Source organism: Dunckerocampus dactyliophorus, chromosome 3 (genome assembly GCF_027744805.1).
Source record: "Dunckerocampus dactyliophorus isolate RoL2022-P2 chromosome 3, RoL_Ddac_1.1, whole genome shotgun sequence".
Lineage (NCBI taxonomy): Eukaryota > Metazoa > Chordata > Actinopteri > Syngnathiformes > Syngnathidae > Dunckerocampus > Dunckerocampus dactyliophorus.
Window position 1 is genome coordinate 15350406 of NC_072821.1, and position 14045 is coordinate 15364450.

The window sequence follows — 14045 nt, forward strand, 5'->3', positions numbered from 1 at the left end:
GAATGTTTAGTCAAACCATTCAAAGCGTTAGCCAATGAAAATAATGCTTCAAACATATTTATCTGAGTTCTTGCACCAAGTCCCTCTGCATAAATGCATTCTTGCATGTGTTCTTCATTATTTCGCTGCACTGATATTTAATGGGGAGTCGTGTATGAATATAAGTTTCTGTGATGCACAACACAATTGAAATGGCATGGTTGATATCGCTGTGTCACAACAAGTTTATTTCTAGCAATACTGTATCTGTTTTACAGAGGTGAAGGGGAGTGGCCTGGTACTCTGGTGCTAATGACGAGAGGACGGTGTAATTCTAGGACTTGATGATCATGATGAATTTGATGAATTCTAGGACTTCTAGGAGCATTAGAGATGAAGCTTAATGAGGAAATGACTTGTCTGCCGACATGAACAAAAAAAATGAGGTGAACAAACTTCCACAGCTGGATTCGGGAGCCCATTAACAGCCAGTTGAACCAAAACACAGACAGAAGTGCACCTTGGAGTGCAGCACGTACATGCCTGCCATAACCACCCATTCCCAGCCGTGTTTAGGTGCTTTCCGGGACCTCGCTTCACCCCACCTCCGCATTCAGAGCATACAGAGACATGGGCGGGTCTGTCTGCACCGAGAGGCATATGCATATGCATCATTTGCATATGAGTGAAAGATTTATTTCAAGATTTAAGATTTACATTTAGATTTAACATTTAATTTTAGCATTAATACATAACATTTATATTTATAAAACCTAAGATTTATTTTAATTATATTTAGATTAAATATTTAGATTTAAGAGTAATTTTTAGATTTTGATTTAATATTTACATTTCAAGTTAAGATTCATTTTTAACATTAGTATTTACTTTGAAAATGTAAAATTTAATGTTTAAATTTAAATTTAAACTTAAGATTTAAATTAAACATATACATTTAGCCTTTAGTTTTAGATTTAGATTCATTTAGTTAAAAAAAAAAAACAAATGTGAAGAAAATGAGTTGAATGGGAGAAAAGTAAGCTAAATATTGAAAGTATAAAGCTAGGGCTTACTAAAAGCAAACTTTACATTTTTTGCAACAAGCTATGTTTATTCGGGCTGTTTCATTCACTAATCCCTACACCAAATCTTCTTCCTGTTTACAAGTACATTTTTGCGACTATTAAGAAAACTTACAATACTTATCAATGATGCAGTGGGCATGCCATGTGAGAAGCTTGTGAATACACTCTGGCGCTGAGGGTGAGAGGCTAACATAATCATGTCGTTTTCCCATCGCCAGAGTTGTTGTTGAGCTAAACGACTATGAGATGTGAGACCTGATACTGTGGCTGAAACAGACTGATGTGTGAACACAGAACAATTGCCAAAACAACACAGAGGAACCCGTCGCCTCATCTGTCTGCAGGACTATCTGAGAGGATCAGTGACCGGAAAACAGAGAGGAGCAGGTGGATTGAAGCACATTATTGAGTAGTACCGGTTTAAAATGTGCAAACACATTGGTTCTCGACTGATAACATTGTAATTAAGTATTGCTTGATATACAGTGGAAGCTCGGTTAGCGTCCATCCAGTTAGCGGGTTTGTCGATGAATGTAAATAATTTCTATCATAATTTTGCCTTATGATAACCTCAGGCAAAAATATCCCGGCTTTACTGTATCATTACAGCTCTAAAATGTGCTATTTTTAAATATCTTTATTAAAAAGAAGAGGGGAAAAAAAACTTTTCTGTGGAACAGTGATTTTAACCTGATGGAAGTGAAACACATGTATTTAAAATAATTAACAAAAATAATCCAATTATATCGAAATAAATAAATAAAATGCAGTTCTTAATGCATTTTACAGTGGCTAATCCTGTGACTCATGTCACAGGACGATAAATATTATCTTACTAAAAAAAAAAACAAAACACTGGCTCAAAAAAGGTCACAACATAAATAGAGTATACTGTATATATATTTTTTTTTAACTCAGAATGTTACGTTATTATTTCATAGCGGGGTGAATGTGCAGGTCACAAATTGTCCACAAGTGTTTTGGAATTTTTGGATTGTGTATTTGCTGAGTTTTCATTCATTTGCTTACGTCACCAAGTTTCACTTCTGTTTCTGGGTAATGTGGTTGTTGTTAGCAACTGTTGTAAAGTGGTTGTTGCTTGTTGCTCAGTGGAGAGTCAACAGTTTATGCCACATTTGGTGACCCTCGACGTGAATAATATGTCGACCGGCAATGACGCCAACAGCGTGGCAGTACCAGTGGGATGACGACACGTGTGCCTTCATCAAGTTCTGCCACCTAGTGCTACTGTGCATCTGTATAAAAGGAAACCTGGAGTAAATGGTCTAAATATGTATCCCTTTGAAGGAATCTTTCACGTGAGTACAATGTTTTCACTTAATATTGCTATATTAGTGTATTTTGTCATTTACTGTATAATACACGTTTGTTTACACTACAGACGAATATACCATGACATTTGCGACATATTAGGTTATGATATTCACGTTAAAATGTCAGAAATGTACTTTAATAGTGTTATGTGCTTACACGTTAGTTCGATAGCTGCAAAGCCATGTGAAATACACACTAAATCGCTACAGGATTTATATGTATATGATACACTGGCGTCGCTTGATGCTAAGGAGGCAGCTAACTTCACTGCTGCCGCGACAGTCAAGGTGTACGACTTTTGGCAACACAGCTCATGCCTGTTCTTTACAGCACATCTAATCCCAGTTCCAAATGCGAGGAATAACACAGGACATGACAAAGTATTTCCACATAGCGGCTGCGCTGGACCTCCACTTTCTCTCATACCGTAGGATGATATGACGGACTATTTTAGCGGTTTTGAAAATGTGACTTTTTCATACCGTTGTATACCTTGAAACCCGTAAGCGGCCCAATGCTACTTGCAACTTTCTTTGGCTTCATTTGGGGTTATTTAGTTGAGAAACACTAATAAATTCAATCAATAACTCATGGCAAAACAGAAAAGTGGTGTTCGTGTGGTGTCTCACTGTCACAACAACAATCACGTCTTCACTGACGGTGACCAAAACCTTAAATGTAAGGATGTCCGATATTGGCTTTTTGCCAATAACCAATATGCCGATATTGTCCAACCCTCAATTTCCGATTCCGATATGTGTATCTTTTTCTTGAGTAAAATAGTTCTAAAGTAACAATACTCTTGAATGAGTACAGTTGTTTTGTTGGCTACTCTGCGCATCTCTGAGTAAATCATTAATGTATTACATATTTTACATTGTGTTTCTTGTTCCTTGATTTATGTTATTTTTGGAAAGATTTAATTCATTTTTAGTTAATGGGGTATTGTCTAAAATACATAAATTTGCTGATTATTATTGTGACTGATGACTTTCATGTCCTTATTTTATATTCTTATTTTATTGCATTAAAACTACTCCTTAAAACTAATATACTATTCTATACTATACTATACTCACACACACACTGTGTATGGTTTTTTGGCACTACTTTATGCTCTACAGCTGATGTAATGTGAATTACTACTGCGTGGGATCAATAAAGTTCTTATCTTAGTCATCTGAGAAGATCAAATACACTGGATTTGGTGCCTAACCGTTTCCCAAGTACAGTATATATGTGCGTGCATTAATGTACTTGTATAAACGAGAGGCATTAACTGAAATGTCTTTGTAGAAAGGCGCATATATACATATACACACATACAACGCAGCCTTGCCACATCCAATATGGTGGCAACATTGACGTATGGCTCAGCGCTCGATGCGACGTCGACGTATATGGTTTTGACAACAGTGATTCCTGTTTCCCAGCGTGCTTTGCTGTACTGTTGTTGTAAATGGCTGCTAAGTTACATGTTTAGAGCTCACGTAGATGTTGGCTATTCTGCATTATTCGTTGATAGTGTCTTGTCTGTTGTTTTCTACCTATTACGTTGTTGTGTGATGGTTTAGCGCTTCCTTTAAGACACCGTGAGTAAGACTGGTATGTGGAGCGGTAAGCCCCCCGGCATTTCTATGGAGCTGGTAAGTTCCTTGCAACTGCTGTTGTTGCTCTGCTTGCCAAAAAAAGATAATAGCGGTCCGATATATATATCCTTTCATTGATCATGTATATGTATTTTTTTACATTTTGAATTGTTTTACGCATGTAAAACCATAATTGCAAAACTATAAAAACATGTTTTGTGGGGTTTTTTTTGTTTTTTTTAAAAAACATTTTCATCTTTCTGGAACGCATTAGTTGGCTTTACATTATTCCTTATGGGAAAACTTCATTAGGTCAGTGTCCGTTTCGGTTAGAGTCAGAACTTCTGGAACGGATTAATGACGCTAACCAATGTTCCACTGCATTTTTTTTCCTACACAAAGCAGGACTTGCTTTCATCACTGTTTTAGTTTCTTTGTTATCAGTGTTAGGCATAAACTAGTTCACCAATTTCTATGAAACGTTGCTGAGGGGCCAATGGAAATGTAATCATGCTTAGTTTTGACTGACACTGTGAAAGCTGTATTACCTGGCTGTACAGGCGTATCTAATGTTGTGGCCAAAGACTACAAGTGTCTCCTGCTATGATAGTTTGTATTGTAGCATGTGCAGACTCCCTGGATACTCATTAGTTACTCATTATCTTGCAGTAAAAGGAGAGGTCAGCTAGTCTCTTGAGCTTTACCAGATGGGTGGGAGTGTCTTTACAGATCCTCAACTCCCTTTAGCATGTGCATTCCATTGGTATGCTGCATGGCATTTAGCCAGGTTCCAGTATATTACCTCAGCAACAGGAATGTTTTCATCTGTGTATTTAAGGATTTGCATCTGCAAAATTTGTAAGCAGGCACCCAACTCTTCGTAGATGTTTACAACTTGTAAAAGAATTCATCATAGTTGGCACTGGAGGAAATGCAGTGGAGTGATTAAAAGCTATGTGATGAATGTGCTCAACACTTTTCTATCAAGACTGGCCATTAGATTGTAAAATGTAAGCATACAGATACTTAATATCCAGCAGGCATCAACACACACTTCCACAGACTTGATCCATGGCACCAGGCAGACGTCACTTTGTGCCTCGCTATTATAGTATTCAACTGATGCTGAAACTGAATACCTCAGTGATTAAGCCATTACAATTGGGGTCATTGATTGCAGTTGTTTAAACAATAAAAAGCTTTTTGAATGCGATTTAGTAATATAAATAGACCAGCCAGGACAACTATCGTGTCGTGTAAGCGCTATGTGAGCTGTCATATACTGTATATTACATGTGTGATCATTTGGTTTGTTAGGTTTATATAAGATTTATTTGCATGAATATTTTCTGAAACTTTATTGTTTGTCTTGCTTTGATTTTGGTGTGTTGGGCAAGTAGGGCTTTATTGGTGAAATAAAATCACCTTTTCATAGACTTCCTCAGGCAAAATCATTTGTAATTTGAGGAGTATTTCATCTGATTTTACCTTGAGGCTTTCAATGTAAAACCGACTTGCCTTACATCAAGAGTTGTTTTTGCGCCTTTTCCAGGATTTTGCCTGTCCTTTAGGCTTTGATGTTTATGTTGTATGTACAGGGATACTTCAAGTTGTACTTCCAGTATGAACACATGCTGTGAAGCAGCAGAGGTTTAAGTTGAAATTACATTAAAAAGGTGCTGTCTGCCTTAGTTAGGTACTGCATGGGGGGGTGCTAACTTTCAAATGTTATAAACCCGTGCTCTTCCTGCTCTGTAATTGCAAGCCACGCCCCATGTAATAGTCATGCACGCACAGCCGTCATTTCTGGTGTCAGCTAACAGCGATTTGGCACAGTTTAGCTCCTAACGCCATAATTGAATGTATAGCCTATCATAACCACACAATGCCTCCATATTTTTGGTTACTTCTCTAAGACTGCGTTTGTGTATGTGCATTGCAATCTACTGTAAGTTTGAAAAAGTAGGAGTTAATTTTGGAGCACCAAATTAATTTGGTGCTCCAAAATTAACTCCTACTTTGATTCAGGTTCATACATTAAACAATCATTCACTCTCACATTCACACCTATCAACCATTTAGGGTGTCCAGTTAAACCAACAGCATGATTTTGGGCTGTGGGAGTAAGCCTATGTAGCCGGAAAAAACCCACGCAAGAACAGGGGGAACATGTAAACTCACATGTTACTACCCTACAGAGATTGTCTCCTGACTGTGAGGCAGACGTGTGAACCACTATGTCACCGTGCAAAACCAAAAAAAAAAAGTTTGTTTGGATGGGTCAAGCGTATGCTATCTGCACTTGCTAAAGTTGCCGGCTGAAAAAGCATTTGATAAGGTTCTAACATAACATGTCTGACATTAATAGCAACAATGAGGTCATTGTTGCGTTGCAATACCAAGCAACATTGGGCCTTCTATAACGATTGTATTGCATTGAAGAAAGGACGACTATGGCTCAGATGAAAGAAAATAAAATGTAAGTAATATTTATACTTGAACTCTCAAGAGTGGACCATTCTTCATTTTTATGGACACAGGAATCATGGTATGTTTGATACACGTCTTCCTCTCTCTCAAGCCAACACATATGTGAGAAATCAACAGGTGCCCTTCCATCACAGTTAAACACTTCATCAACCCACAGGAAGTAGGGGCTGGCCACACTCTAAACCCACAAGGTCTTATCACAGTTCAGCCTGCTCTCACAGAGAAAAGCCATTACCTTCCAGAAAATGAACAAATTGTGCTCAGAGTGTATAAAAGGGCTTTCTTGCACTCAGCAGTATAGCATGTGACATGTGAAAACTTACAAAGCCTGCGTCCCTAACTGGGCCCATGGTTTGCCAGTACAGTTTGACATAAAATGTCCCTGTCATTCCTTCACCTTGTCTCTACATGTAACGATGTCTCAGTAAGCTAAACAGATGCAAACATGCAAAAATATGTGTGATATATGCAAAGTAAACAGGAGTGCAACAGAGAGAGGGATGCAAGGGTGTAAAATAAAAAAACAATCCACAATAAAAACAAAAAACAAAAAAAGAGATCGACAAAAAATAAGTAATGTGTCTGAATATAAGAATAATATAATGTTCGTATTGCATGTTTTTCCGTTCTAGAAGCATCCTATTAGCTTCTCTGGGGAAAAATGACTGGTCATATTTCTTAAAACAACCAAGTGACACTGACACACACATAGATTACCCCACATGCAGTCTCCAATGTGAGTCATGTTTTCCCGTACTTAGATGCTTCCTCCCTCACAGGCGTCACATTAAACAACACTCTTGTGTTCCACAACGTTTGTCAGATGACTCAATGTTATGTCATCCCAGGGCTATCTCAGCTTGAGTCAACAGCTTGGCACCGGGGGGGCACTCTGTTAGCGCCAGGCGAGCGCCAGGCGAGCGACATCATCTTTTCTACACTAACTCCTCCCCAAAAATCTCTGCCTCAGCACAGACTGTTTTTCCCCACTTTCCGTCTGACTGGGGTGGGGCGTACAATAGGGATGAGCCGGATACTCGTTTTAGACGAGTATGCGTTACGGATAATGCAGTTTTGCAGAGTACCAGCATGAAACAGCTCATGAAACATGAGTACAGCTCATCATTATCCGTAATCATGATGAAGGAAACTCAAATCCTCATTGGGTAATTACTTACGTATTCACTCTTCACGCTCTGTGATTGGCCAGTCACACACAGGAACCGCCCCTCCCTAGACAGACTCTCTACAGCCAGACAGAGGAGTATGTGGTGCATTTAACAAGAAAGAGCTGCAAACGGCTCGTGTAGCATCGGTCACTGCCAGTGTTGTTTTGTTTTGGGGTTTTTTCGTCTGCTTACTTCTAATTTGGCTGGTGATATTAAGTCAATTGTAAAACTTTGCTCATCGCTGTGAACAAGGCTGACAGATTATTTCGGATTATCCTTTTTGCCATCACTGGATGTTTGCATGAATCACCAACTTCACATAGATCATAAAAAATAATTAAATAATAAAGTCTTACAGATCACTTACACTCATACTCATTACACATATAGCTGAACAATAAACAATAAATATCGCAACTTCTGATCAATCCATGTCAATTCCAGACTTAAAATAATGTACTGATTTAAGCCCCACCCAATCCGATCGAGAGACCATATGTGACTTTATACTGCGTGCGGCGCCTGCTCCCAAACTACAGGGGGCAGTGTATCGAAAACACAACACCACAGGGACGGTCTCCGTCAGCGTAGTTCAAAAAAGTTGGAGGTGCGCAGAGCGGGAATTTTCCGCATGAAAAGTGCTGCTCGAGGGGGCGTGGGTGTGAAAATGACGTCATTTGTCCGCATGGACCTCGCGGATGCGGAAAGCATAAAAGAGGCTTTAACGTGCGGTTCGTCTGACACACAGCTGCAGATATCTGCTGGAGAAGAGCATGCCATGAAGAGACAGCATATCAGCGCTGCAGCTCACGTTGTGTTAAAAACAGCCCCTTGAAATATAAGGCATATGAGAAGTTTCAGTTGAAAAATTCCCACAATTTGGGTCACCACTTGTCACTGCAGCCACACCAGTTGAGAACCATTGCTATAAAGGATTCTTGTTTGCTTATTATATGGCATCCAGAGGCCATCATATTACTTTTTTTCCCCTAGCTAAATTAACTTATAGTGCACTGAGTTCATTCTGCGTTCTATTTCATTGTTCATCAGTACAAAGTAGCAGCTGTCAAACTGTACCCCAGTGTGTCCCTTAGGTTTACAGCTGTGGGGTGGCGCGTTATGGGGTGAGGGTGGCGGTGTTGGGATGGTCATTTTTGACAAACGCAGCGTTGTGGAGTCACAGAATCGCTGTAATGTGATCGCTCCTCAAAATAAAATACAATAAATCAATCGAACGACTGCAAAATAATCAACAGAGTCAAAACCAATGGCAAGTTAGCTCAAATAAAGATGTGTCATATAATTCATGAGATTGCTCCGTCATGTGCGATATACAGCGGTGAGCCTTCACTCTATCACGTTTTTTTAAGAATATAGAAATTAATAAATCATGCCATTTGATTGTTGAATACGACCTATATTTAGTCGAAAAGTAATCATATTGAAATACATTTTACACATTTTTTCCTAAATTAAGCATTTTCAAGCATACAAATGGCTAAATGAACTAAAATACAAATATATGAGGCATTCAGAAGAAGCATTCAAAGATGCTGTGAACGATATGTAGTATTCGACACTGGTCAATAGGTGTCAGTAATGTTACTGTAATGTTCAGTGAGACACACAAATACCAGACTTGATTGCCAGAACAATGGGCTTTGATTGCATGGTTGAAGTATCTCACAACGGCCACCATAATCTCGAAATGTGTTCCCTGAGGAACACATTTATACCAACACACACGAACACTAGTCTTATTTATGTCTTAAATGGCTTATTTACTGTTATTATGTCTACTATATCAGGTAATGTGGGGGTAAAGGTGACTGTAGGGGTGTTAGTTCATGTCTAGAGGGCTCTAATGTTAAAAAGTGTATTTAGAAGGTCATAAGCAGGTTTTCTATGCTCTAACTATGAAAATATTCGATTTATAAATAAGGAATCCTACTTTGTGGAAATTGACTTATCTCGGTTGGGCCTGGCACCAATTAACTGTGATAAACGAGGGATTACTGTAGAGAGCAGAGGAATTAAACATGCAGCCATGTAGACACAGAAATGACATGCAGTCATGTCAATGTAATGTGCGCAGCCCTGCCAGTGCCGCACCCTGCCGGGGCTCTAACCTGTGTCCTCAGATCCCAGTAAATGACAGCTAAAAACCCGAGCTGTCAAATGTTGCCAAGTGAAGCTTCTTCAAGGTGTCAGGGAGTGAGCTTTACCAACGTACTTTTGCACTCCATAAGATAAAAAGTATGGCTATTTGGTTTGTTTCACAAAAGGGAAAGAAAGAAAGGCCTCCTTACATTCCATCTGTTGTAATCTGATGCTAAAATGCAAATACAATTAACATGATCTTCTACATATATAGCATGGGAAACACTGATACCTAATTCACACCTTTTCAAAACTACCACTGCAAACCACAACCACAATAATTAACACTGTTAAATGAATACCTCTTGAAGCATTATCTTTATAAACACAGTTCTTGTATTGACATCATCCAATAAAATGTGAACAATCTCTCTTAAAAGAAAGCAAATACGTAAAAACCTTACACATCATAAAATGAATGACATGTACATGACAAAATGTATGTTAAGTACTCTACATTTTTGGCAAAACAATAAACCCTGTGCCAAGATTCCGACGCACACAAACAGTTCCACTGATTCAGGAAGCAGGTCATATTTTTCCATGCGAAACTAGGAGGTCCTACATGCAGCAGCAGCAGCAGTCGAGTAACTTCCTTTGCCAAAGGGCCAAATTCCACATGGTCCATGCCCATTAACATCATCCCACCCAGAGCGCCTCAGACCCCTCCCACCTTCAACCAGTCCCACCCAAACTTTCAACAGAGTTCTTGGGGAAAGCCTCGACTACACGAGCAGCTGTTAGGACTTCTCCTCTGGCAGGAGAACTCGGAAGAGGTTGTATGGCTCTTCCTCATGCTGTCAACATCTCCTCGTCGCTCACTTACACAGCGGCATTTATGCCAGAGGAGCACGAGGGCGGATTAACTGATCCCAAACACACACTGGGATCCAAACCACAAGCCAGTGTTTGCTTCTCAAATTATATCATGAGAGAGATGCATCTTCTGGGAAATACTGCCAGGCCTTGTTTTTACTGTGATGATAAAATAATTTTTTCAATTTAATCATTGCTGTTCTGGTGTTTTTTTCTTTGCAGCTATGCAAAAACAGCAATGGAACCTTTAAAGTTTAACACCCCTAAAGTCGTACCATTTGTAATTTGAGAAAATGATTCTCTAAAATCACACAAAACTGGCATCACACCAGACTTCAGTTCAGCGAGCATCAAAGGTGTGTGCTTTTTTTGTAACACTTCTTCCGAAGATCCACCACCGCCATGCATGACAACATACGATAAGCGCTCAGCATACCCCACGAAATCATCAATTCAGATAGGATCAAAAGATTCAAACTCTGTCCATTATGCTTTTTATTTCGCTTTTTGTGGGATTTGTTCCCCCCCAAAAAAGTAGCAGCCTTAAGGGGTCAGTTTTGTTTATACAGCGCCAATTCACCACAAAGGTAATCTCAAGGCACTTTACACATGGAGCAGAGCGAGAACCACGCTCATCATACATCAAAGAAAAGCTGAACCCCGTTTGATCACGCAACGGAAGACGACGGAAGCAAAGATAAAATCTCAAACTGAACCGAGAATCCATGTAGATCGGCCGGAACACACCAAAAGTTACATGAAATAAGCAAACTAACATTCAAAGCAGGAGTCAAATATGTGTTTGTATGTCCTGTTTGTGCATTAGATGGCGCTACAGGTGCAATCTATATACTGTATGCCAGGGGGCCACAGGTAGTTACCAGGTATTGACTCAATGTTTGTTTTTGACCACTGTGGCGGAGTGTGTGTGTGTGTGCGCGTGTGTGTGTGTCAGAGAACCTTTGGAACAATGACGACATTGATTTTGTGCATGTTCATCTTGTTGGAGAATAAATGGGTGATGCTGCATCAAAGACGACTCTTTGGATTGATTTTTACAAGCCACAAGTACAACATTAGCTGCCCGGCGTGTCATAACAAAGCAGCAACGGGTCAACACCGAATTAGTACAGTCTAGGCTGGTTATTATATGAGTTGTCACTTGTTCTAGATTGTTTTGTTTTCATGTTTTATGGGAGTTAGCTTCTTTTTACACTTGTGTGAGATAACAATTAAATTTCACCTTTATCTTTTATCTGTTGTTTGGTGTGTTTTTTTTTGTTTTAATATTAAGAGTGACCAGGTGATTGACAGGGGACCAGTCCAGGGTGGACACTCCCTCTCAGTCAAAGTCAGCTGGAAAAGGTCAGCTCACCCATGACCTAAACAAGATAAGTGTTACAGAATGAATGAATGACGATTAACAGTGGTCAAATTATTTTTACATTTATGACAGTTTAGACTGTAAAAAAAAAAATCATTTACGCTATTTCTAATAATATTACTATGTCCAATCACCACACATTGCTGCTACAATGAGCTAATGACAAATTTGACATTTGCTTTAAACGCTCCATAACTGTGGGTCGGCAGGGTCAGTGGGCTACAGCAAGAAACTGGGCCAGCGCTATCTGATCCCTTTTTACTTGGTATGCAGTTAATGAGCTTTTTGAACCCTCATTAGACACAAGTCCTGCCCTCCAAAGCACACTCGCCAGAAGCTTTTCACCCCGGCTCTGAAACGTATGCCAGCCCACTATTGTCTGCCAGTGTGGAGACATGCAGCTGCCTGCAGTCTATTCTCCTGGAAGAAAGAGCCAGCGTCACTTTTACACGACTAACATACACACTGCAAAGGGCAAAGTTTGCCATATCTCTGCATGTGTTTTTGTGAATGGTGGGGGGCAACACCATGAGTCAGGTAGGTCAAAGCAAAGTGTTGGAATGCAACCAAGGAGGTGCACCTTATATATAAATCTGCTATTTCAAGCATAGTGTAAGAGTCTATTGTCTAAAACCTTTAGGAAAGGTGGGTGGTCTCGAGTAAGAAGAGAGGGGGTCCACGACACATTACGTTTGTGGAAAGTAATCTAAAGTTAATCATCTTTTTTATGAACACTCTGTGTTGCTGCTGCTTACAATCAGTCAAGTAAGACAAATTTCTTCCTATGTGCTTCAGCATATTTCTCATGTGATTGAGTTTGCTCCAAACTGGACTCCTTTCTTCTCGGTGCTGCCATGATGTTCTGTTTCTGACAGATGAGACAACTTGAGTGCAACTTTTCCTCCACTAAGATCTCTCATGAGGCTTGTGCACTAGTCGAATAACAATGACTTAAGGGTTTGTTTGGTTATTGTCAACAAGCTACAAGCTTTAAAAACTAACTTCCCCTTTCTTCTAAATAGTGTAGCAGTAGTAATGAGGGATGCATTGAAATTGACAGCCGTCATTTAAATCTCAAAATAAGCTTTACTCCCAAACAAACCGCCCTTCGCTAAGTTGCTGCAGGCCTGCAAAGTAGCGGCCAAGAAAACAAACCCCGGTGCCCGCTTCACGGAGCACCGTCCGGCCTCTTATTCGTCCATCGTGCCGTGTTTTGGGCACCAGGGGAGGGAGGGAACGTAGCCTCACTGACCTGAATAAACTGGATCGTCAAGGCCGATTTGCCGACACCGCCGCCTCCGACAACAACCAGCCGATACTTCTCCTGGACCGAGCCGTCCTTCCAGCCTGCCATCGAGGACACTTCGCCGCCGCCGCCGCCGCCGCCGCCTTCACCACAGAGCCGCACCAAGCCCCACTTTTCTCCTCTTCCCTGCGCACTGGAGCGAGGGCCCGGAAAGGTGCCTAAATTGGGCTCGTCGGTTGAGAAGGAGGAGCAGAGAGGAGTCCAGGAGGTAGCTTACGGGCGCCGGTCCATACGCCTCACCGTGTATGAGGTTCGACAACACTGCTGCGACGCTCAACAAGATGTGTGCAGCCAGAAGACATCCGCCGGAGAAGTACTAGCGTCTGGCCGCTAGGAGGCAGAGGCGTGACTCTCTCTCTTACACACACACACACACACGCGCGCGCACCCCTGCAGCCTTGTCCTGAGACTAATGTCACGCAGTCACATTCCTGTCCACAAACAGCAGCCTGCAGACACACACACACACACACACACACACAAAAACATGTTTAGTTACAAACAATCGCACAATAGAATAGTGAGAAAAGCCTCGTACAGCAATATCGACTCCTTCCAGCGTGTTTTGTTTAAATATCAGATGTAGTTTTAATCTCAAGAAATGTTTCCACAATACAAGGAAGTTGTCCCAGTACTAAGATAAGACTCAAGATAATGACATGAAAGCAAAATTCGAATTCTGCTTCCCAAGCTGTAGAATTTTAGGGTGGCCAATAGGGTCAAACGCGCAGC

General features: G+C 40.4%; 1 protein-coding gene across 1 annotated transcript in view; it reads right to left on the reverse strand.

Annotated features, from left to right (window-relative positions):
- The window catches only part of rras2 (RAS related 2), a 48693-nt gene extending 35075 nt beyond the window's left edge, over window positions 1-13618 (reverse strand). Inside the window, exon 1 of the mRNA XM_054769623.1 lies at window positions 13260-13618. Within this exon, the coding sequence (XP_054625598.1) occupies window positions 13260-13361 (102 nt within the window). The 5' untranslated portion in view covers window positions 13362-13618. The remainder of the gene's footprint in view (window positions 1-13259) is intronic.
- Window positions 13619-14045: the final 427 nt, after the last annotated feature.